This window comes from Poecilia reticulata, chromosome 18 (assembly GCF_904066995.2).
Source record: "Poecilia reticulata chromosome 18, P_reticulata-male-v2, whole genome shotgun sequence".
In the NCBI taxonomy this organism is placed as follows: domain Eukaryota; kingdom Metazoa; phylum Chordata; class Actinopteri; order Cyprinodontiformes; family Poeciliidae; genus Poecilia; species Poecilia reticulata.
In genome coordinates, this window is record NC_088847.1 from 11,285,393 (window position 1) to 11,307,558 (window position 22,166).

At 40.5% G+C, this 22,166-nt stretch overlaps 6 protein-coding genes across 7 annotated transcripts; 2 read left to right on the top strand and 4 right to left on the bottom strand.

Moving 5' to 3' along the window:
- Nucleotides 1–241: 241 nt before the first annotated feature.
- Nucleotides 242–2,586, bottom strand: nedd8 (NEDD8 ubiquitin like modifier). The gene is made up of 4 exons (XM_008427991.3): nucleotides 2,209–2,586; nucleotides 2,064–2,111; nucleotides 1,873–1,955; nucleotides 242–1,275 (listed from the first exon to the last, which is right to left on the bottom strand). Exons 1-4 carry the CDS (start codon nucleotides 2,224–2,226, stop codon nucleotides 1,170–1,172), a joined length of 255 nt encoding a protein of 84 aa, XP_008426213.1. The 5' UTR covers nucleotides 2,227–2,586; the 3' UTR covers nucleotides 242–1,169.
- Nucleotides 2,587–2,658: 72 nt separating this feature from the next.
- On the top strand, nucleotides 2,659–7,148 carry gmpr2 (guanosine monophosphate reductase 2). Its single transcript, XM_008427992.3, has 10 exons — nucleotides 2,659–2,799; nucleotides 3,196–3,326; nucleotides 3,784–3,903; nucleotides 4,157–4,240; nucleotides 4,341–4,514; nucleotides 4,601–4,682; nucleotides 4,859–4,965; nucleotides 5,646–5,688; nucleotides 5,860–6,019; nucleotides 6,138–7,148. Exons 2-10 carry the CDS (start codon nucleotides 3,240–3,242, stop codon nucleotides 6,322–6,324), a joined length of 1,044 nt encoding a protein of 347 aa, XP_008426214.2. The 5' UTR covers nucleotides 2,659–2,799; nucleotides 3,196–3,239; the 3' UTR covers nucleotides 6,325–7,148.
- LOC108166864 (uncharacterized) lies at nucleotides 7,143–10,455 on the bottom strand. The gene has a single exon (XM_017308542.2). It carries the CDS (start codon nucleotides 10,067–10,069, stop codon nucleotides 8,630–8,632), a length of 1,440 nt encoding a protein of 479 aa, XP_017164031.2. The 5' UTR covers nucleotides 10,070–10,455; the 3' UTR covers nucleotides 7,143–8,629.
- A 1,858-nt stretch (nucleotides 10,456–12,313) lies between these two features.
- Nucleotides 12,314–14,191, bottom strand: LOC103476167 (uncharacterized). The gene has a single exon (XM_017308518.2). It carries the CDS (start codon nucleotides 14,113–14,115, stop codon nucleotides 12,553–12,555), a length of 1,563 nt encoding a protein of 520 aa, XP_017164007.2. The 5' UTR covers nucleotides 14,116–14,191; the 3' UTR covers nucleotides 12,314–12,552.
- A 905-nt stretch (nucleotides 14,192–15,096) lies between these two features.
- homezb (homeobox and leucine zipper encoding b) lies at nucleotides 15,097–18,055 on the top strand. Of its 2 annotated transcripts, XM_081599710.1 has the most exons (3): nucleotides 15,112–15,237; nucleotides 16,125–16,201; nucleotides 16,352–18,055. In XM_081599710.1, exon 3 carries the CDS (start codon nucleotides 16,364–16,366, stop codon nucleotides 17,750–17,752), a length of 1,389 nt encoding a protein of 462 aa, XP_081455836.1. In that variant the 5' UTR covers nucleotides 15,112–15,237; nucleotides 16,125–16,201; nucleotides 16,352–16,363; the 3' UTR covers nucleotides 17,753–18,055. The 2 variants fall into 2 exon arrangements, with proteins under 2 accessions (XP_008426216.1, XP_081455836.1); XM_008427994.3 differs by lacking the exon at nucleotides 16,125–16,201 and having other exon boundaries at nucleotides 15,097–15,237.
- A 336-nt stretch (nucleotides 18,056–18,391) lies between these two features.
- cideb (cell death inducing DFFA like effector b) lies at nucleotides 18,392–22,092 on the bottom strand. The gene is made up of 5 exons (XM_008427993.3): nucleotides 20,914–22,092; nucleotides 20,570–20,684; nucleotides 19,991–20,149; nucleotides 19,675–19,859; nucleotides 18,392–19,168 (listed from the first exon to the last, which is right to left on the bottom strand). The coding sequence occupies exons 1-5, from the start codon at nucleotides 21,009–21,011 to the stop codon at nucleotides 19,027–19,029; spliced, it is 699 nt and encodes a 232-aa protein (XP_008426215.1). The 5' UTR covers nucleotides 21,012–22,092; the 3' UTR covers nucleotides 18,392–19,026.
- Between the last annotated feature and the right edge of the window lie 74 nt (nucleotides 22,093–22,166).

Below are 22,166 nucleotides of genomic sequence, written 5' to 3' on the forward strand. Positions count from 1 at the left end.
TCCAGGTTTTGGTTTCTTTAGTGTTTGATCTAGAGAGGTCTGCATGAGGTGGTCGATTTCCAAGTTCTAGTTTGAGGCTTTTGCATCAGTACAGGACACAGTGAGCCAACATCAGTGTCTAACCTCACGGATGGATGCACTTCTGGTCAAACATTCCCGTAAACATACTCTTAAACCTCATGGAAAACCTTCTTAGAACAACAGACTGCTGGGAGAACACTGGACAGTAAAACGCAGGGCCTTCGCAGAATCTGTTTTATTTCACAAAGTGATACGTTTGAAAGGACACTGAACACAAGTGTAGGGTATTACAGGTGACGACACCGCGATAAGAAAAGTAAACATACTACTTCTTCATGAATCGGAGCAAGTTCAAATTATTCATGAAACACTCGGGTGAAAAAAAGAAAAAGCCGTGAGGTTCATGATGGTCGTGCCAACTCTTGACCATCATGGTAATGTTCTTTACTTGCTCTTTTCTCCATTATAGAGAGAAAAATGAGTGTTTTTGCTGAGCTTTTTTTTTTTGTTCTGAAACAGAACAAGACAAAGCAAACATAAGATTGTCTGAAAGTGGAAACAACCTTCCTGGCATTTCATTCGTTAAGCACTTAAAGACACACACAAAAAAAAAAGCCGAACCAAAACCCAACAATGGTCCCTGTGTGGTCTAGGGTTAGTCCTGTTATTAAAGCTATAGTCTTCTCACACTTACTCTGCTACATCAGTGCTTCATAAGAGCTCTATCAAACCCCGTGCGATACTTTGTGACAATCTAACTCTACAAGGATCGACATCCCTTCTCCGGCTTTAAATTACAGTTGTCTCATTTATTTCAGGCGCAGCAAACATCCTCTGCTCCATCACAAACATTACTTGCACAGAGTGACAGAAAGACGATTGAATAGTGGTTTTTGTCCTTAATAGCTAATCAGTCAAGTGTTAATCCAAAGCTAAAGAATTGATCATCTGCGCACACGGCTTTGGCAACAAAACACACGAAAGGCTGTGAAGGAGCCAGAGACGGAAAGCAGAAACTGGTTCGACGACTCGGCCGGTGACTCCGTGGTGCCTTCGGTGGCACCGGGTGATTGTGCGACCGCTTCCAGTAGCGCTGTGGTTCTTGAAGGCGTCGTGTCAGTTTGAGCTTGTTGTTGTCGAGCCGGCGGTTAAAACGTGGAGCAGAGCGGGCGGCCTCCTCCTCTGAGGGCGAGCACCAGGTGAAGGACGGAGCCGCCCTGGATTTTGTAGTCTGCGGCCGTTTTCTCGTCGTTCCTAAACATGAATAAAGCAACAACAAAAAAAGACAGAGTGTATAAGAAATCGAGACGGTAGAAATACTTTTATTAAACCAGTGGCGAAAACACTTTTTTGACAAAGAGCGCCTCTTCAAAACTGGAAAGTGCTAACCTGACACGTTCATGTTAAATGAAATGTAGGGAATGTAGGAATAATAAATTTTCACAAGTAAGAAAATGTTAGGTTTTACTATAGTTCTTGCTTTTTAACCTCAATTAAAAATCCCATAGCTACATTACTGTAGAGGTGACTGAAAAGGAGGTATTCACCTGCCATCATGAAAAGAAAATTAATGAATTAAATGAAGGAAGCATTCAAATCTAATTGTTAATGCTTGAATTAATAACAATCAATTGGTGCTGCTAATATAACACGTGTCTCATTTCTGGGCGAACAATTATGCTAAATTACTTTGTTATTGACAATTACATGATTTACACACACACACAAAAACAGCTCACTATCAACTAAAACCATAAATAAAACTCTTTAAATGAAATTGTTGCGTTTGCAAAAAAATATGGCAGTAATTTACCAAAATGACTGCTCACTGAGAGAAAAAAACAATCTTACATCTGTTTTCCACTGTAGATCAACCTCTGTTGTTGGGGAGGGATCCCCTCTTTCTCCTCCACTCTTTCTTTAATTCGCTCCACCTGCATTGGGATATATTGCAAACAGAGATGAGGGCTTGAAAACACATAAAATCAGTCGGTTTAGGTCTGTTCAAAGTCCAAATGAAGATGTAAAATGCCATCATGTACCTTATCTGTGGGCTCTATGTCAATCTCTATCTCCTTGCCAGTGAGAGTCTGTGATAAGAACACTTCAGAGTCAGAGATAAGCAGATTATGATTCACTACGATAACAATTAGCTATACATAGAAGTCATTGTTTCACGTTACTTACCTTCACTTTTATCAACATCTTTGTTGGATGATTTTTGTTATAAATATACACAGGTGTAATAATTTAACGAGCAGTCTGCTAACAGGATTTATTATTTAACCTGCTGTGGCTGTAAATAAAAAAATATTTTTCAGCTTCTATGTCGGAGAATAATTGTTCTAGAAATCCAGTGGTTGTTTCCTGTGTTTTTTTTTATTAAATCCCCCGCCACCGCTTATGAGAGCAACACTGTTCCGCTTCACTTACTATTCGTTTTATTTGTTTTATAATAAATAAATCTACACAGCTGCACAGCTGCCTATATATATGTCGCTGGGATTCACGTAAGTACCCTACAAAGAAAAGCAAACATTAGATTTGTTATCCAACTGCCTTAAGATGCATTTACGACAACAGTGAAGCGGGACGTAAAGCGACTGTCGCGTTTGTAGTTCTTACCCGGCTGTAGCCTTCGAGAGGACGCCGTCTAAAAACTACAGCGCGGCAGAGCAGCCGATGTCCGCCGCTGTAAAACCTCCCTGACAGCGGCGAGAGGAAGTGGGGAGGCGGTCCAGACGATTTTTATAACCTCCTTGTCTGACTTTTCCAACGGTAAACGCTTTCTTCTGCTAAATGTGTCGCATTTTGTTGTGTAATATCCACAGTTCTTATACAACTGCTGTTTGTCCTAATAAAGTAGCGGGAGTTGTGCGGGTGTGCACTGATGTAACCTTGAATTTTGACAAGAGGTTGCCCTGTCTGCACGCTCCGACATGTGGAATCAGCTAGCATGCTTTAGATACATGTTACAAAACTCTCTCTTTTTCCCCCTAAAGAAAACATGTTTTTTGTCTCTTATATTTTTAGAGTCCTTAAAACTTAAATCGACTTTTCCGACCTTACTGTGAATATGTAAAGTTGAATGAGGGAGAAGATGGGTAGGAAATGAGAGAGAGGGAGAAAAAAAACCGCGGCTCCGTCTTGATCGCTGATCTCTGTCTCTTTCAGAGTCTCCTGTCATTAATCATTAGCCAACATTCCGTTTCTCCACCATGCCTCGCATTGAGAATGACATCAAGCTGGACTTCAAGGATGTTCTCCTCCGGCCCAAACGGAGCACGCTCAAGTCCAGGAGTGAGGTGGGTCAAGTCCAGCTGTAGACTCTTGTGACACAGACCAAAACAAATCAACACGTTGTGTGCGTTTGCATCTATTTGCACTCTGACACCCCTCAATGAAAGCCGTCAACTTTGAACAGCATGCATGTTCCTGCAGGAGACAAACTTCCCCACAGCATGATGCTGCCTCCACCACCATCACGTTTTTACATATTGTTCAGAGTGATGGTCACTATTGTTTTTCCACCACATATACATTTTTTTTTTGCCTATAAAAGTTCAATACTAGCCTCATCTGACCAAAACGCCTTAATCTACGGGTTTGTATTAAACTGCACAGGGAGATTCATTTGACACATTATTTTTTTTACCAATCTCCCCTCTCTTCAGTGAAAAAAGATCAGATTTGTGGAGTGTGTGGCTAACAAAGTCGTTGGTATGACATATTGATAAAGTTTTGTTGTGCTCTCCTCTCTAGGTGGACCTGTTGAGGAGCTTCACGTTCAGGAACTCCAAGGGCAGCTACAGGGGGATTCCCATCATCGCCGCCAACATGGACACCGTGGGGACCTTCGAGATGGCCCAGGCTCTGCACGAGGTTGATTAATGTTTGAACGCCACGTCATATTTACCTTCTTCTGTGTTATTTACTGGTATCAAATCAGGTAGTTAAGAAAAATGTATCGAAGCCGTGTAGAAATAATTGCTTGTACTTCCCACTTTGAATAATGGATAATAGAAATAAGCTTCTGGGATGTCCTCTCCCCCCCCCTTTAAATAAATAGATGTGAATTAAATGTTGGATTTTTTTTTAAATTGACTTTATTTTCATCTTTATCTGTGTCCCCTAGTTCACTCTCTTCACTGCAATCCACAAACATTACTCTATAGATGACTGGTCAGAGTTTGCTGCGAAGCACCCTGAGTGCCTGGAGGTATTCGAGTTCTGCACTAAAACCCAACGTCAAATCCTAAGTATTGTTTGTTTGTTTTTTTGACTAATGTCTCAAATTGGATGTTTTTTTTTGTCCCTAGAGTGTTGCCGTCAGCACGGGGACCGGAGAAGGAGACTTTGAGAAGATCTCTGCCATCGTGGAGGCCGTGCCACAGCTCAAGTACATCTGTGTAGACGTGGCCAACGGCTACTCCGAACACTTCGTTCACTTCGTCAAAGACGTCCGGGAGAAGTTTCCCTCACACACCATAATGGTCAGTAAACGTCCAGGAAAGAGCTTAAAACCAAAGTACGTTGGACTGCAGAAAATAAAGTTAAAGCCTTCTTTTTTTTTTTTCAGGCAGGGAACGTAGTGACGGGAGAAATGGTGGAAGAGCTGATTCTTGCTGGAGCTGACATCATTAAAGTAGGCATCGGACCAGGTGATCATCCTCCTGATTTTCAGCATTTCCAGGCTGACTGAGTTAAATATCTCCAGAGTGTTATGTTTGCTTTTGTCACAGATCAGGAACTTCGTTAATCTCTGCTCTGGCTTTAATAATCATCTAAATTTATGCCGTTTGCAGACGTTTCAGGCTCTCTGTGTCTTCCCCCTCAGGCTCTGTGTGTACCACCCGTAAGAAGACGGGGGTCGGCTACCCGCAGCTCAGCGCTGTGATTGAATGTGCAGATGCAGCCCACGGCCTGGGCGGCCACATTATATCTGTGAGTCTCCTGGAACAAACAGTCACCAAATTAAACTTCTCAACACAATAAATTAACTCTATTAGGATTTCTTTGCCAGAAAAAAAGCATGTTATGTCTTTTAATTAGTTCTTCATACTGTCTTCACCTCTGTTAAAATGGCTGGGGGCTTTTTGCGTTGTAAAAAGAAAATGGGACCATAAAAGGTTATTTTGAAACTTTTATCTGAAATATTCTGTTCAATTAGTTTGCCAAGAGGAATGCAAGACAGAAGCCTTTTGTTCCAAAGAAAACTTTCCCGAAGCGGCTGAAATCTCCCTAAAGCTTGTGGGAAAATGTGTCGTGGTCTCATGAAAGTCACGCTGAATTTTTTGGTTTCATTTACAAAAGGTTGGCCTTACACGAAACAAAGTTGGGATGCTTTTCTTTGGTTTCAGAGCAGCCTACCTAAAGTTCGGAATTAAATCTTTGAACAAATCAAGAAAATGTAAAACAGGTTTTCCTCTTAAAACTAAGCTAAAATTGTACATGCTCTATCATAAAGGCAAAAATAAATATAAACATGACTATTAGTTTTTGTTTTTTTTATCTCTAAGCATCTTTCTAAGCTCTGTTAGGAAGTGATCTCAAGGCATTTTGAGCTATAATGAATCTTAGAGTTAAAGTTAGATGACGCATGTTGTTGCCGTTCTGTCCTGCAGGATGGAGGATGTACCTGTCCAGGGGATGTGTCCAAGGCTTTTGGTAAGTTTCATTCTTTTAAAATGAAAGTAGTAAATAGAAATTCAGTAAATTTTGTTTATAGAGCACCTCTATATCTGTCTCTGCTTTTGAAATGAGTGAAGACTCTCAACACAAAGTGATTCTCATCAATTTGAAATCAGTGATCTCACTGCTTCTCGTGGTTCTCTTCAGGCGCCGGAGCCGACTTTGTGATGCTGGGCGGGATGCTGGCTGGTCACTCCGAGAGCGGCGGCGAGATCATCGAGAAAAACGGCAAGAAGTACAAGCTGTTTTATGGGATGAGCTCCGACACGGCGATGAAGAGGCACGCAGGAGGTGTAGCTGATTACAGGTGAGATTCTGTAAAAAAAAAACAGCAGCTTTGTTGTTTTTGAATCTGATTGTTTTGAGGTTTTTGCGACGACGGATTCATGCTTTGTGTTTTTTTTTTTTTCTTTTTACACCTGCAGAGCGTCAGAGGGGAAGACGGTGGAAGTCCCCTACAAAGGGCCGGTGGACGAGACGATACGAGACGTCCTGGGAGGCGTCCGCTCCACCTGCACCTACGTTGGAGCAGCGAAGCTGAAGGAGCTGAGCCGCAGAACGACCTTCATCCGGGTCACCCAGCAGCTCAACACCGTCTTTGGGAACAGCTAAACGTCTACCTCCGCCTTCTGATTCTGATTCCATTCCAGTGTTTTGTTTATAGAGAAACGCAACTGAGCTGATAGAAAGCACTTATAAAATACTGTCCTTCTTATGCCTGTTTTTAATCCAGATTGGCCTTTTTAGAAAAGCTTTCCACATGTATCAATCCCTTTAGACGTTGCAGGAGTCACACGCTTTACTAAAAAACTAGAGCTTTTATTCCTCAGCTTATCATTCCAAAGCAAAAATCCTTCACTGTAGTTTATTTTATTTATGCAACATTCAGTTTTTTCCATGAACAGTAAGCCTGACATGTCTTCACTGTGTTCTGCTGCAAGCCTTTGTCCCCAACTTAAAATTTCAAAGCAAATGTCTTAATGCCTATTTTAAAAGATTTTATATTATATGCAAATGTTTTAGCAATTTAGAAAAAAAAACTATTTTTAGAAGCTCTATCATTCCAGGACCCAGGTATTGCACTTTAAAAAGACTTTTTTGTATGTCGATTGTAATATTAGTGGACCAATAATGGAAAATATTGAGACGGTGTTAAATTAGGAGGAGAGGTATCAATTAATACAAATATATTTCCAGTTCATTTACCTACATTTTTATTTATTATAGGCTTCGTGACAAGAGATCGTTCTTAGGAATTAGTTTTCAAAGATTTTCGACATCACCTTTACACAGTTCATGTAATTATGATTATTTTTAAACTGCTTTCATCTTTTTCTATGTTATACATAACCATGGTGTTTTAAAGTTGTTGCCAAGTCCTTAAACCCACCTGGTCTTTCTTTTACAGTGAGTCAATAAAACATTGCACGTTTCAACATTTCTCTGGCTTTATTATTTACTGAAGCAGTTACATTGTCTTTAATGTACATTGTTTAGATTTGTTTATTACCACCACATAAATAAACCACCAGACAAATATCACATTGAAATAATAGCAGTTTAAAATGAGGCTGCATACAATGGACCTTACCACAGGGGCCACGTATCATTGGCTAATGCCAATTTTACGTCACAGCGCAGCTACCACTTGCGTGACCGTGTCACAAACAAGCTACAGTAGTAAATACATGCTAATGTTCATTGTGGACTAGCAGACCGACAGAAAGTTTTGCATCAGGACTCAAAAGAATGGTTCTCCACCGTCAGTGGGGTATCTGCACAGGCGATGTCAGGTATCCTGATCGTATTTGTGGAACTAAAATTCACAGATTTCCAAAATCTGAAACGGAAAGCCTTGCTTTGATCAAATCTTGTGCACGACCGCATTTGCAGCTCAACCGTCGTAGGATCAATAAGAACAAAGTGTCTGCTGGTGTAAGTATTATTGCTTTGCTTTCTTTGTGTTTAGTGAATGAAAAAAAAGTCAATAATAAACGCATCCATTATGAAAACCTTTTAGCCAAGTACAGCATAATGGCAGTACCGACACAACTTCTACACCTTGAAGCCTGTCAGTTACACAGTCTTAGCTGAACAGATCAATATGCAATGTGTCTGACATACATTAAAGATTTTATTTTACCTGAAAAGGCTTTGCACTAAACTGTAATCGTCTTAGCCACGCTAGCACCGAGTAAGGTGTATAAGGCCTAGGCATACTCAAACATTTGCCAACATCAGAAATTACTGACTCAAAAGTAACCCTCAAAACCATGAATGTCCGACTTACCCAGCCTTGCAAGAACAATAGGCGTCAGTGGTCTTGTCCACTGCTATATTTATGCTGAGTGTGTGAGAATCTGCTGTTTTCCTCATCGACCGGTAGCATGTCGTCCAAAAAAGATGACATGAACTTGTTGGTTCCCCTGTCCATTGTCATGGCTAATATTTTTGAAAATCCGGCAGAAATGCTATACTAATCGACTCAGAAATACTCTGCAGAGAGTCAGTCGAAATGTTTACACATAGAAGCTAAGCACCGCGAGGCTTTGTTTGTGAGACATGCAGCCACATGGGACTTTCGAGGGGCATTTCTGGGCGGAGCTTGGTAAGGTCCATGCCAACAGAAAACCAAATATTGGTTTATCAAGCTGAAGATAATAATCTGATTACAGTGAAAAGTATAACAACACTTCAAAACTTTATTGAATTTATCTTTGATTATGTTCCATAATATATTCACCAACAATCATCAATCACAAGCCACATTCATGCTCACTAAATGCTAATAAAAACTATGATCATTATTTTTTAAGAAGCTAGCAAAGCTCGCAAACAATTTCCGTAATTAATGGGACGCTAACTATTCTGCCACATTGTGGGCAACTTCTCTCATAAGAGTACTGGTAGTACTCTTTCATTTTACTCTTTCCAGGGATTCTGTACCCACAAGAGCATTGACATTGCTCCCGGGGAGTGTCATGGGGATTTTCTTTTCCAGTTGGACAAAAGGGACCAGCGGCAAGTTGAAGATAGTCATCTCAATCGTAATTATTTCCTCTCTCTGATGCTGTCCAGCTCTGCTGAAAAAAGACAGCTTCGAGGCCAAAATATCCCAAAAGACTTCCACCCTTCCAGGTCGGGGTATGTCCTTCCCTCCAATCCTTTCCTTAGATCTGAGGAATGCAGATTGAATCTCGTGTTGATTCCTGATTTGGGCTTTGACAGGTTTAAATGGATTATCAGAAGCCATTGAATTGTCATAGGCACCTGGACCGTCATAATACTTTGTTGCAACACAATTCAGGCAGTTATCGTAACAGCTCAGTCCATAGACAGGATCATTCAGTTTGTTTGCAGACTGTTTATCACACAAACCAATCATCCAATTACCTTCATCAGGAAGACTGAGGATCCATCTCTGATATTTGGGAACTGACTGGGTGCTTTGGATTAGAAAAATGCCGGAACATTGACCCATCCAGCTGTGGTAAAAAATCATCCTTTTGTTTTTGGACAGAGACATACTGCTATTGGGAGTCCGGGGTTCAAAGATCAAGTCTGAAGAATCATTGACATCCTGGTGGCTTTCAGGATCAACCAGGGTCAACGATGACTCTAAAAAGTTGGACGCTTGGTTCACCATCTTCTCTCCGTTCTGTCTTATCTCCAGAACCAGTTTGTCCCGATTGGGGCCCGGCTCCAAGCCTTTCCTCAGATCCACATCCTTGGCTTTCTCCACATCCTGGTTCACCTGAGAGTACATCTGCAGGAATCTGAAGGTGTCCTTCTCGTTCTGGGCTGCCTGCATGCTGCTCCTGCTGGTTCTGATGGACACCATTCGAGCAGAGACTGAACTTTGGACACTGGTCAGAGAAACGTCCTGTAGATTAGTCACAGCCTCGATGAGACGCACGCTGCTGCGTGCCAGCTTCTCTCTTTCAGTCTTCTCCCACTTCTCCAGACTCGTGTTATCATCCTCAGTTTTCACCTGTAAGTCCTTCTGCTCAGCTTTCAGCTTCTCCAGAAGCTCTTTGTGGGCCGTGGAGAAGGTCTTCATGTTGTGAAGGCGGTGCTGGTCTTCAATGGCGCAGGAAACGCACACACAGGTCTTATCGTCCAGGCAGTAGTACTCCAGGAGCTTCCCATGCTGGGGACATTTGGTGTTTCCATCTATAGCCATGGGCTCAGTCAGAGGATGAGTTTGCAGTAACACAGGTGTGGTGAGGTGGGCCTGCAGGTGCTGGACGCACATGGAGATCTCACATTTCATGCAGGTCTTCCGTGCTGGTTTCCTGTCCTCTGTACACATGTCGCACAGAATGCTGCCTGAATCTTCCTGAGCGGCGTCAGACATGTTCTCAAATGCAGGAAGATCCTCAAAAGAGCTACCTTTGCGTTTGTGTCCTCACTTCAGCTTAAAGATCCTGAAGGAAGAGTTCTTGAAGTCTTGAGAGTCAAAGTGTCTCTAAATTCTTGAGTGCTGAGAGACCTTTGAATTTGTCGGGGAGTTTTTGTTGTTTTTTTTGTGGTGCTTTGTAACCCGCCCACACTGACGGTTAGAAAAACGTCCAGTCATCAGACGTGTCCTCAAATACAGGAAGTCCTGTTTACTTTGTTGCAGTGTGATTCATAGTCAAATAAAGTAATCCTTGTTCTACTCTATATACTTTGTTTTTCTCTTATTGACTAAAAGCTAACCAATGAGTGAAATTTTCCAAAAAGGAGATATTGTTTTTGTTGTATGCAAGTCTTGGGTCTGTCCCTGGTTAGTCTGAAAAACAACATTCTTGAAAGTTTTGTTTGAGGGTACACCCACTATGACACTGAGGGGGAGGAGATTGACATTTACATTTCACTGGTTTCAGTTTTTAAAGCATTCATTTACAGACTTATTTGTTTGAGCAGTACTTTAGCAGCTGTCAAACAAAATCCAAGCTCATCCCACTTCCCCATGCTGGAAATTTCAGTTTAATAGTAACAATACATAAAGTTACCTTTAAAATTCATCATATAAGTAACATCTAGACCCAACAGTAGACTCAAACGTCAGTAAAATCAGTCAGGTTGTGTTTGTTGTGTTTTGTCTTATGCGAACTTTGCTTTAATTCTATTTCTTTTTCTATCTAATCATAAGAAATTACAAGTCAGGTAGAGAAAGAGTCATGAAACAGGAACAGCAGCATTCTTGAAAAAAAGAGGAAGTAAATTTCTAGTTTGCAGATTTATAAAAAAAATAGTTGAGACTATTCCTTATTTCAAAGCATAAAGGTTTTAAAGAATAAAGACTAAACATTTTGAGTAATTGGATAAGACCCAAAGCAAAAAATACTCATATTAATATTGTTTTAACTTGTAAAAATAAACAACTCAAACTTATTATCAAATAATTAGAATATTAGATTATTCCTGTTTTCTTTTCAGAAGAATGCATGTAATAACTCACATTATGATTATAATAATAGTAATAAGTTATGCTCATAATATCATAAATGAATGCTAAATCAGAGAGGCTAAAATGTTATAGATGTGATTTTGACATTGAACTGGAAATGATGCAAAATGTGTAACTGCATTTAAAGATCACTGATGTTGTGTTGGAGGTAGATGGTAGGTGAAAGTTTAGGGAAAGGAGAAACTAAAAAGAGAGGAGAGATGACCAACGCCTCAGAGTTTGTGGATTTGGAAACAGATTGTTGAACAACTTAAATTGTGAGGCGGTGCCTAAACCTGGGAGGAATACTGAGGCGTTTATTTTCAGTAAGTTTCATTTTAAAGGGCCACACTAATCCCATGTGTAACAGTACATACACTATATAATGCCCAAAAGAGCAATTACCTCTGTGAAAAATGTGAAGGCTTTTATTTTGTAGGGTACGTGTTGCTCTTATTTTGACAGTAGAAAGTGATTGCTAGGGTGAACATTAACATTTACACATTCATATTCAAAGGAAATTCGTAAATTTCTACAAGAGCTGGATCGTTTAGACCCAGGAAGGTGAAAACAAATAAATCTTACCCAAAGGTGAGATACTGAGTCAATCAAGAATGAATCAAAATGCATTTTGATTATTATTTTATTCAATGGTTAGAGAGGAAGAAAATGACCACATTGTGACTCTCCCTAATTGAGGGTGTAGAATAAGATGAAAGTACATCACTTTGAATATCTGTCGGTCCTCTTACAAAAAGAGGAGGGCAGCTCCATATATTGCTTTATTTCACAACTCTGGAATTTGCACTTGCAGACTGTGACCTTGGACGGTTCAAACAAAGTTCAGAAAATCAACCTCACAGAAGCAGCCCCTACACATGTGCTCCCGGCATAAGGGAAGCTTTATAAATAAAAATGACTGACTGATTAATTGGAAAAACTAAGTTTGTCATTGCAAACAGCACTAGGATAGCCATCTTTTAGACCAAGATCTGCTTTGATGTGAAGTGTGAAGTTCACCCTGACTACTACAACTTTTTATGTTACCATGTTTTACCTTGTTTAATTGTTTCTCTGTCTATTAATGAAGCAGTTACATTGTTTATAAAGCAAATTGGATACATGCCTTTAAAACCACTAGATGAAGACAAAGATTAATTTGCTGGGATGGAGAATACATATTTTTATTTATTGTAGCTGCATGAAAAGCAAATCCCGAACCAAAGTAGTCTTGATTTATCAAGCTAATGATGATGAACTAACTACAGTGAAAAGTATAATAATGATTCAAATCTTTCAAAATCCTCCAGTAATTGTGTTCATATATTCACAGACAACCATCAATCACAGGTCACATAATGCTCGTTAGTTGGTAATAAAAGTCATGATTATCATGTTACAAACAATTAGCAAAGCTCACAAACAATTTCTGTGATGAACTGGAAACTGAGCATTTTTCCGCAGCTGGAGCAACTTGCCTGGCAAGACCGGGAGTACCTGTCAATTAAATTTCTGAAAGTGTTGCTGTAGCCACAAGAGCATTTCCATTGCTGCTGGGAGGTGTCCTGGGTATTTTCCTTTCCTAACTTAACAAAAGGAACCAGCTCCCAGTTGTTGGGTGTTGCTTCAATTTTGACTATTTCCTCTCTCTGGTACTGTCCAGTTCTGCTGAAAAAGGAGAGCCTGGAGTCTTTGACATCCCAAAACACTTCCACCATTTCAGGTCGGGGTATGTCCATCACTTCATTCTTCTCCTCAGATCTGAGGACTGGAGAATGTATCTTAAGTCGGCTCCCCATTTTCTCCTTGACAGAGGCCTCTGAACTGACTGACTTACCAGGATGATTCTTAGCACAGCTCTGGTGGTTATCTTCACAGCTTAGTCCATAGACTGGTCCATTCATTGGGTCTTTTGCAGACTTTTTATCACACAAACCAATCATCCAATCACCCTCATCAGGAAGACTGAGCATCCATCTCTGATAGTTGGGAACTGACTGGGTGCTTTGGATTAGAAAAATGCCGGAACATAAACCCATCCAGCTGTTGTAGAAAACTGTCCTTTTGTCTTTGGACAGGGACATGCTGCTATTGGGAGTCTGGGGTTCAAAGATCAATTTTGAAGAATCATTGAGATCCTGGTGGCTTTCAGGATCAACCAGGGTCAACAATGACTCTAAAAAGTTGGACGCTTGGTTCACCATCTTCTCCCCGTTCTGTCTTATCTCCAGAACCAGTTTGTCCCGATTGGGGCCCGGCTCCAAGCCTTTCCTCAGATCCACATCCTTGGCTTTCTCCACATCCTGGTTCACCTGAGAGTACATCTGCAGGAATCTGAAGGTGTCCTTCTCGTTCTGGGCTGCCTGCATGCTGCTCCTGCTGGTTCTGATGGACACCATTCGAGCAGAGACTGAACTTTGGACACTGGTCAGAGAAACGTCCTGTAGATTAGTCACAGCCTCGATGAGACGCACGCTGCTGCGAGCCAGCTTCTCTCTTTCAGTCTTCTCCCACTTCTCCAGACTCATGTTATCATCCTCAGTTTTCACCTGTAAGTCCTTCTGCTCAGCTTTCAGCTTCTCCAGAAGCTCTTTGTGGGCCGTGGAGAAGGTCTTCATGTTGTGAAGGCGGTGCTGGTCTTCAATGGCGCAGGAAACGCACACACAGGTCTTATCATCCAGGCAGTAGTACTCCAGGAGCTTCCCATGCTGGGGACATTTGGTGTTCACATCTATAGCCATGGGCTCAGTCAGAGGATGAGTCTGCAGTAACACAGGTGTGGTGAGGTGGGCCTGCAGGTGCTGGACGCACATGGAGATCTCACATTTCATGCAGGTCTTCCGTGCTGGTTTCCTGTCCCCTGTACACATGTCGCACAGAATGCTGGATGAATCTTTCTGAACGTCGTCAGACATGTTCTCAGGAAGATCCTCGAAGGAGCTGTTCTTGCGTTTTTCACCTCGCTTCATTTTCTGTGTCCCAAAGCAAGTGTTCTCAGATAAGTTTTGAATCTAACTCCTCTAAGTTATGTCATGAGCTCTTTTGTTTCCTGGCCAATGATCCACCCACACTGATAAAGAAAAATTATTGCTTAACAACAGTACAAAAGAACAATGGTGCCATTGAATAAAAAATGACTTGCAGTACTTATCGATGTGGGATAGTCAACATACTGTAAATGTGCATTTAGTTAAAAGTAAAGCACTGTATATATTTTTTGTTTTTACTGAAACCATTTTTCAAAAGAATATAATATAATATAATTTAACATTCTGGAGGTCTAATGCAGTGTCTAGCAAAACTATTAATACCTCTTTGTATTTTTTCACCTGTACAGCCACAAGCCTCATTGTGTCTGATTAGGATTTTATATAACAGTCCAATACAAGGTATTGCATGTTGTGAAATGTAACCAGAACCCCTTCTACCACAGGTTTCTGTGGCCAGGCTTGTTGCAAACTGCAGATGGGACTTCTCATGGCTTCCTTTCAACAATGACTTTTTTCTTACCACTCTTTCATGAAAGACGTGATTGTAGAGCTTAAGCATGTAACTTCAGAAGGAAATAGTTGTGATGTCTTTTTTATTTTTTTTAGATATCAGTGTATCTTTTCAGTTGCACAATGTTTGACAATTTTGTGTCCAACTGTTACATAAAATAAAGTAAAAAGTACATAGTGGGAGAAAAAAACACAAGGGATTTGAATATTTTTCCAGCCTGTAAATTGAAGAGTTTCACCAATTTAAATGTAATTTTTAGAAGACCAACTTCTACAGTGTTAAAGTTGGGTTAAAGTTAGGACTTATATTTCTAATAAAATTGTGACATTAACTGTTTGATATCGCAGAGAACTAACCATAAAATTTTTTCCTCCTTTGATTTAAAAAAAAAAATTTCTTTTAAGCGAAAATTACAATGTGAGCAGCACTAGCTCACTTGATTTTGCGGCTGGTGAGAGGACATCCCAGTTGCTGTTGATCATGTGAATCTCTAAGGTGGTTTAAAAGATTAGCAGGAGCTGAAGGACATATTTTCCCACTTTAGTTTGACCCGGTTGAAGGAAGTAGAAAATCCAACCTAAAACAAATAGGTAAGATAAACTTTTTGTGTTCTATAAAGGTAAGCAGATAGTGCTGAGAGGCTCAAATCTTAGCAGGAGAGCTGTTAGTGGCTAAAGCTAACGAGGCTTCGGCTAGCTAAAATGATAATTGAAATACGCCCGCGCTCAAGATAACAGATTAAAGGATTAGCTGAAATATGTGATGTTGTAAGAAGTTATCCTAAAAACAACAATTAGCGTTGTTTTTAGGATAAACACAGCGGTCAAAAACAACACAATTAATTATTGAAGCAAACTACTATTCCAATTTCTTCTCTCTTTCTTCGCCATTGTATTTATAATCCCAATGTATTTTGGTGGGTAGATATTAAACCCTTCTGCTTTTCGCCCTCAGATATGCGTTTCAATATCAATATACAGGTTCCCTTATAGTCTGGGAGTCTCAAATCTGATTTTGACATTTTTCTGGCTTTCATGTGTATGGAAATAACGTGTTCTTAATCCAGTCGCTAAAAGTTGCATCCATAATTGGCCATCCGTGCTTCATCGGTCTGCCTGTTCACCCATAAACTTGTCAAACTCTCCACTCATACATATATTAATCCATTGATCATCTAGCTGTCCATCCGTCTGCTTATTAATTTATGTTCCAGCCATCCATAAATAACTCAATTAATCCATCCTTCAAACATACTATAAGGGCCACTAAACAACATGTCTGGACCACTTGAGTTTCCTAACTTTCAACAACTTAACTTTTCAGAACTCAAAGTAAAAATATATCTATGAATTTATTTTTTATTTCGACTTTACTTGTAGTACAGATGAGTGTTGAAGAACACAAAAGTAAAAACAAAAACATTCAAAAAGATGCTGAAACATAAATATTTCACATTGTAATTTTCTCTTAAAATTAGCCGTCTCCTTCACCACATGGGTACAGCCTGACATTGCTGAAGGTCATTACGCAGACTAGACTGTGAACTGTGCAAAGGTTGGTCTGTCTCATAAACAATTTGAGCAGCGAATGTGCTTCGGACAACTAGAGTCAGATTGATTTTGCCCACTGATTCAGAAAATAGTAAACTCAAATTAGTTCACATTCTGTATGTTTCTAACCTCTCCGTTTGTCTACTTTGCATAGAAGTTGACTACGATGAGGCAACTTGCTGACAGAACGAACATCAAACCCATACAGACCCCCAGTTCTCTTGAAGGCAGCCAGTCGGCGTTGGGCATCGCAGTGCCTCTGTGGAGCGCCCGCATCTGTCTCCCCCTGCTCTCTGAGGATAAAAGGGTGTTGTGGGTTCATGCAAATGAAGTTAACGTGCAGACGGATAAAGTGGCAGACCTCGAAAGTGCCTTTAGCAGGTCCCCCTATCTGACACGCAAACAGACTAATGCTCTAGCCCAGCGCTGCTCCCTGCATCCAGACCAGGTGAAGGTGTGGTTTATAGCGCAGAGGCTCCGCTACGGCATTAGCTGGGACTACAAGGACATCAGGGAGATCTGGAACAAGTTGAATTCCAATCGCAAAGACGAGGAAGGAGATGAGGAGTTCCAAGACTTGGTCAAGGACGACCAAGTAAAGAGCAAGAAGACGTCTTTGATGGAACGAAAGGTGAATTGGAATATGGAGCAGGAGAGACTGACAGAAAAAGAAACGGGCAGAAGAGCGATGGAGGACGAAGCCGCCACTCCAGAAAAGTTCAGAAGACAGGGAGTCATGTCAAACATGAGAAGGAAAAGAATGAAACGAGATGTCGAGTGGATCACCGATCAAGCAGAAGAACTAGGAGCAAAAATGGATATATCTGAGAATGAGGAGCAAACATCCAGCACATGGGAAGGAGCATATGTCTCCAAGATAAAAAGAAGAGCACACACAAAACTGATCTCCAGCCCAGTTAAAAACGCCTACGAGAATCTTCTTGTCGAGGCTGAAATCCCGTTTGTTGACTTCTCTTCCGTCGTTCTCCAGCCTCGAGCCCAAACCTCTACCGCCGTTCCCGTAACAGAGACCCAGTCAGACCTGCAGGGCAGAAGGATGACATCGCTGAAGAGCAGCTTGGAGGAGAACTCCCACGCACTGGCCTGTCTGGAGGAAGCTCTGTCTTCTGAACCGGCAAAGGAAAACGATGTCTCCGAAGTGGATGAACTAAAGGAGCTCGTTAAGGCCGAAAACAACTTTCTCACTGCCAGCAGTCCGACCGCTGGGAACAGTCAGGAGGACGTTCTTTTGGCAGAAGGGGCAGTGCTGCGTCCCCGCAGCAGACTGAAGACGCAGTCTCAGCTGCTGATGCTGAGGAGGGCCTTCCTGGAGTTCCAGTACCCCGACGCCGAGCAGTACAGCATGCTGACCCGGCTGGTGGGCATACAGCGCCACCATCTGGTGCAGTGGTTCGGTGACCGGCGTTACTCGATAAAAAAATCCAAACCTCGCTGGATGACGGAGGAGCAGTACAACGAGATACTGGCCAACATCAGGTACCGGCAATACAAAAACGTCCTGGTGAAGGGACTGCTGGAAGAAGAAACTGAATGACGGCGCGGTCTGGATTATTGCAGGCTGAGAAGGAAAGTGCAGAAAAAGCCTTTTCTAACACGTGAACAGTTTGTTCTGTTGGGTTTTTATTTAAGGACTTGAGAAAAAGATTTCCATCAGGATCTTTAAATCTTTGTTTTGTTCTTATACTTTCAGTTTTTGTGGCTGGGTTTGTTTGTGTTGAAATGTTGCAGCTGAGGTGCAACTTTATGTTAGTGTTTGAGCTGTAAATTTAATTTAATTTTATTATGTATATACTAATTCAAGTAAAAGTCCTTTTGAATAAAAACCCCTAAACGTTGATGGGTTTCTTTCCAACTCAAAATTATTTACACATTCCCTTCTGAACACAGCAGAGCTAAACAAGTGCAGCAGAAATGTAGGTATATTTCATTAAGTGACACATAACCTTAATGTTTCTTAATCCCCGATGTAAATGCAAACTACACGGTTAGGATAACAAAAAACATTCAGGTTATCTCAATGTCAGAATAAGAACAAAGCGAAAAATTATTTAGGGTTTTGCTAAGATTAAATGAAAGACCTCATAATAAATGTAAACACGCCCTCTTGGTTTGGTTTACCGAAATAACATTTTGACTAAAGTGAATTAAAGATTTAATCAGTTACTTGCATGTATTTACCATACGCATATTTTTGATTCATTTAGGTGAATGCTAACATTTTTAATTTGGTAAATTGACTTCAAGCACCACATTACAAGATACATTTACAGAGAAAATCAATTTAAAAAAATAGGACATTTCAAGAATATTACATAAAAAATATATTGCACAAAATTGTTTCCAAAAGCTTCAACAATAATGTAGCATTTATTTTCTTATTAAGCTACATAGCGCTGCTCTGACTGTTGCTTTTTTTTCCACTCCAACCTGTTTTTCACTTTTAGTTTTAAGAAATACTGTCATGCCACAAATCATTGTAAAAGATGTAGTCAACATGGAGGCCTCAAAAGATCCCTGAGGCCAAACACCAAGGTCTTGATAAGTTTTGTTGGGTCGCTGCTTGATCACACGTCTGATTGTGATAAGGCCACGTTTCTTACTGTGACATGGAAAGCAATCATAAACACCTTCAAGTTATTCTAAAAGAATGAATACTCACTCATTAAAAATACAAAATTATGCATCCATTGATACTGTGTGGTTGTTTCTGATTGCCTTAAGGAGGAAATCATATTTGTAAAACTGCTAACCAGTTAAATGTCCAATTGTAGGGGAAAAGTCAAAACATTTTCATTGTGGGTCAGGGTTTTAATGCCAGGTGGCTGCGTACTCGGCCCTCTGCGGCTGCCAGAGCTCAGTGCCTTCGATGACGCGGCGGATCATGGACGCAGAGGTGATAAGCAGGTGCCCAGCAGCCTGGAGGAGGGTGGAGGCGAGACGCAGCACTTCCCTGAAAACACGATCAACGTTACACAGCTATCAGCTTTAGATTGCTTACTAATGTACATGTAAGATTTGTACGAGCCTGAGAAAGTCTAACGACAGATGTAGCTTTGTGACGTCAGCAAAAATCTAATTTGAATATCCTAACACCTAGAGAACAAGCTCAATTTTGAAATTAACTCAGAAAAGTGCTATGTTCAAGCATTTAATATCTTAGAAACACAATGATAAGCTTTTTTTGTTACACAGAAAAGATGAAAAGTCTATTGTTCTTATGGAAAAACTATTTCTACGCTGTCTGTCACAACCTTTGGATTAATCTTCGTAACCTTTTGAGAGCTATTGAGAACTGTTTCATGAGTTAAAAAACATTACCAACACCAAGAAAGAGTTTGGAAAATTAAATAATTCAACTGTAATTTTCTTTAAATAAATGATTCTAACACCCTTTTTGGGTTTGGAAAGATTTACGGGTGAGGAGGTGCCACTTCATAGCATCCGTGACCCACTTACCTGAGGACCTTCTTGGGCCCCAGACACTGAAAGTCGGCGCTCACAGAGTACAGGCCTTGGAATGTGGCCTTCACACTCAGTGAGCCGAACACATCCTTGGGGCTTATCTTGTAAAGGTCAAAGGTGACTCGTGCTATGTCTCTGCCAGTGCGAGGCTTGTCGTGGTTTTTAAGCACAACTGCACCCTGTGGAGACAGAAACCATGCGGTCAAACCTAAAAGTGATCAAACCTAAAAGTGATGTTGGATGTTGGAAAAAAAATAAAACCTAGCATATAAAGAGATACTAGGAGCCTCCAGAATGGCATCTGACTTACCGCTTGCGGTTTCCACGTCTGTCCTGGCTCTAGGGCCATGAGCACGGTGTTGTCCGGTAAGGTCATGAGGAACTCATCAGAGTCCACTTCTGTACCGTCCTCCTCACAAACCAGGTACACAGATGCTGCAGAAATGGTCAGCAACAAAGCCTGGCACACCTAACAGACGGCATTATAACTCTCGGTTAGGAAGAACTTAACACTGAGGTTCAGTTTAATTATCACCAAAAATCCTGAAAATATAAACTGTGAATACCAACCGGGATGCACAATTGTTGTGTTTAAGCCAGGCAGGGAAACTACATTCAAATCTGATGAAATATTTTTAAAAACTGACTCACAGCTGCAGCTGGGAGTCAGTTGAAGTTGTGTGTTCAGTGTGTTATTCTGGCTTAAATGTAGACTTAATATATATTTGCATAAATATATTGAAAGAACACATGTCCTAACATTTTCGCAAAACTGTGTCGTAGATGAAACAAATAATTCATTTTAGGTTCATTTAAATCTAAAGGCTTTCTTTAGCTCTTAATTTCATCATAATTCATGCTATTATTAGGCTACTGATGTTGTCCTCACCCTCTCTTTCAGCTCCTCCAGGGTTCCTGCAGTGATCCCTTTCTTGGTCTCCCTTCTGTTGCAGCAGATTCTGAAAGGTCGCTGGGGCGGGGACCAGACCCGCTTGGTCACAGACCTGACGATAAATCAGGGAGGAAAGCAAAGAAATCATGTTAATGTTTTTGTTGTTGTTATTTTACCCCAGATTCTGACATTTTGACTTTATATAATAAAAAAGCAAAGATTTTTTTTTAATCACACATAATGTCCGACTGATCTCCCAGTAAATCAGAGTAATACATCAATCATAACCCTTATATGACATCAGTCAATAAGAAACAAGTCAAAGCAGAGTTTCAACTTACTTGAAGAATGACGACGTTGTATCCATTCTCCTCTCTTTCCTCCTCTCTTGTCTTGCTTGTCGGGTGTTTTGGTGTGACAAAGTGTCTGTGTGACCCATGAGCTGGACTTTGCCTCAAACCGGTCAATAATGCAAAAGCAGAACAGAGAAGGGCAAAGTTCATGGTGGCTGTGACTAAGTCAAGCAGGTCATAATACCTCTGTTAACTGATATGGGAGGGCAAAGTTAATAAACTCTTACAAATATTTTGTTTAAATGAACATTTGATAGACGAATCCCTTTAATGTGGACAAGCAGACTTCGGTTTTAGTTTGTTTTTCATCAAATTCAGCTGCCATGTAATTTGTATTTATTAACATGTCATATCTCAAAGTAATCTGATAAAAACCTGCTTTTGCTGATACCTACATCAACACCTACATATATTCTGTTATGTAACTGAAGATGATATTTTGACTTAGGCAAATCACTTATCATAATCAGCACAACATTACAGAGATTTTAAGTGTAAAAGAGAGACTTATGTTGGCGTCCAACAATTTTGCAATGTGGGCTTTGTGTTACTTGTTCTTCGGCATATTTAGGTGTTTCCAAAATGTATTTATTCAAAACTATCAGAACATGTATGGCAAGCAAAAGTGAGACTGGCAGAAATCTTGGATTTAATATATTTTAATGCTTTCATTTTATAGCTATCTGCTTTGCTTCTAGTCTACTTATGAAATGTTTATTATTCAAGTTGAGTAAAGCCTTAGAAACACCTGGGAAAAACCGTCAATCAAAACCAAGGTGGAAAACTATGAAAAGAAACATCTAAATCTCAACACATTTGTGCCTTTATTTCCTTCTACTGTATGCACGATTATTCGTAATAATCTAGTTGAATTGCCTCGTAATACTTTTTATTCCTTCTTTTACCTCCCCACCAACCCACCGACCAAACAAAGCAAAAGAATCTACAGGTCAGTGAATAATAATAATAAAGAATAGACCCATTATGTCCTCTTTTTCTTTAAATTTATTGGCGGTAGCACAAAAAAATAGTTAGGTGAACATTACAGCCCCGTTATGTTTGTGAGCTATCATGCTGGTCTGGCGGGTGAAGTTACTACGTCATATCCTGAAAGTTATTTTAGGTGTGCTCATTTGCTAAGCATTAATTCCCACCCGAGCGGAGTTTAAAGTTTAGCCCATGTTTCGCATACAGAGCCAGGACGCACCGCCCGTTCGGCACATTCGATGAGATTATTCAAA

Bases quoted from the DNA above. Each gene is read 5' to 3' on its own strand.
- nedd8 (XM_008427991.3), bottom strand. The intron at 1,956-2,063 runs GTACATGATGGC...ATCCCAATGCAG, and splicing joins ACATAGAGCCCACAGATAAG to GTGGAGCGAATTAAAGAAAG. The intron at 1,276-1,872 runs GTAAGATTGTTT...ATTCATGTTTAG, and splicing joins ATCTACAGTGGAAAACAGAT to GAACGACGAGAAAACGGCCG.
- gmpr2 (XM_008427992.3), top strand. From the start codon at position 3,240: ATGCCTCGCATTGAGAATGACATCAAGCTGGACTTCAAGGATGTTCTC. The intron at 4,241-4,340 runs GTATTCGAGTTC...TTTTGTCCCTAG, and splicing joins AGCACCCTGAGTGCCTGGAG to AGTGTTGCCGTCAGCACGGG. The intron at 5,689-5,859 runs GTAAGTTTCATT...GGTTCTCTTCAG, and splicing joins GGATGTGTCCAAGGCTTTTG to GCGCCGGAGCCGACTTTGTG.
- LOC108166864 (XM_017308542.2), bottom strand. From the start codon at position 10,069: ATGTCTGACGCCGCTCAGGAAGATTCAGGCAGCATTCTGTGCGACATG.
- LOC103476167 (XM_017308518.2), bottom strand. From the start codon at position 14,115: ATGAAGCGAGGTGAAAAACGCAAGAACAGCTCCTTCGAGGATCTTCCT.
- homezb (XM_008427994.3), top strand. From the start codon at position 16,364: ATGAGGCAACTTGCTGACAGAACGAACATCAAACCCATACAGACCCCC.
- cideb (XM_008427993.3), bottom strand. From the start codon at position 21,011: ATGGGTCACACAGACACTTTGTCACACCAAAACACCCGACAAGCAAGA. The intron at 19,860-19,990 runs GTAAGTCAGATG...CTGTCTCCACAG, and splicing joins AGACGTGGAAACCGCAAGCG to GGTGCAGTTGTGCTTAAAAA. The intron at 19,169-19,674 runs GTAAGTGGGTCA...TCGTGTTTTCAG, and splicing joins GGGCCCAAGAAGGTCCTCAG to GGAAGTGCTGCGTCTCGCCT.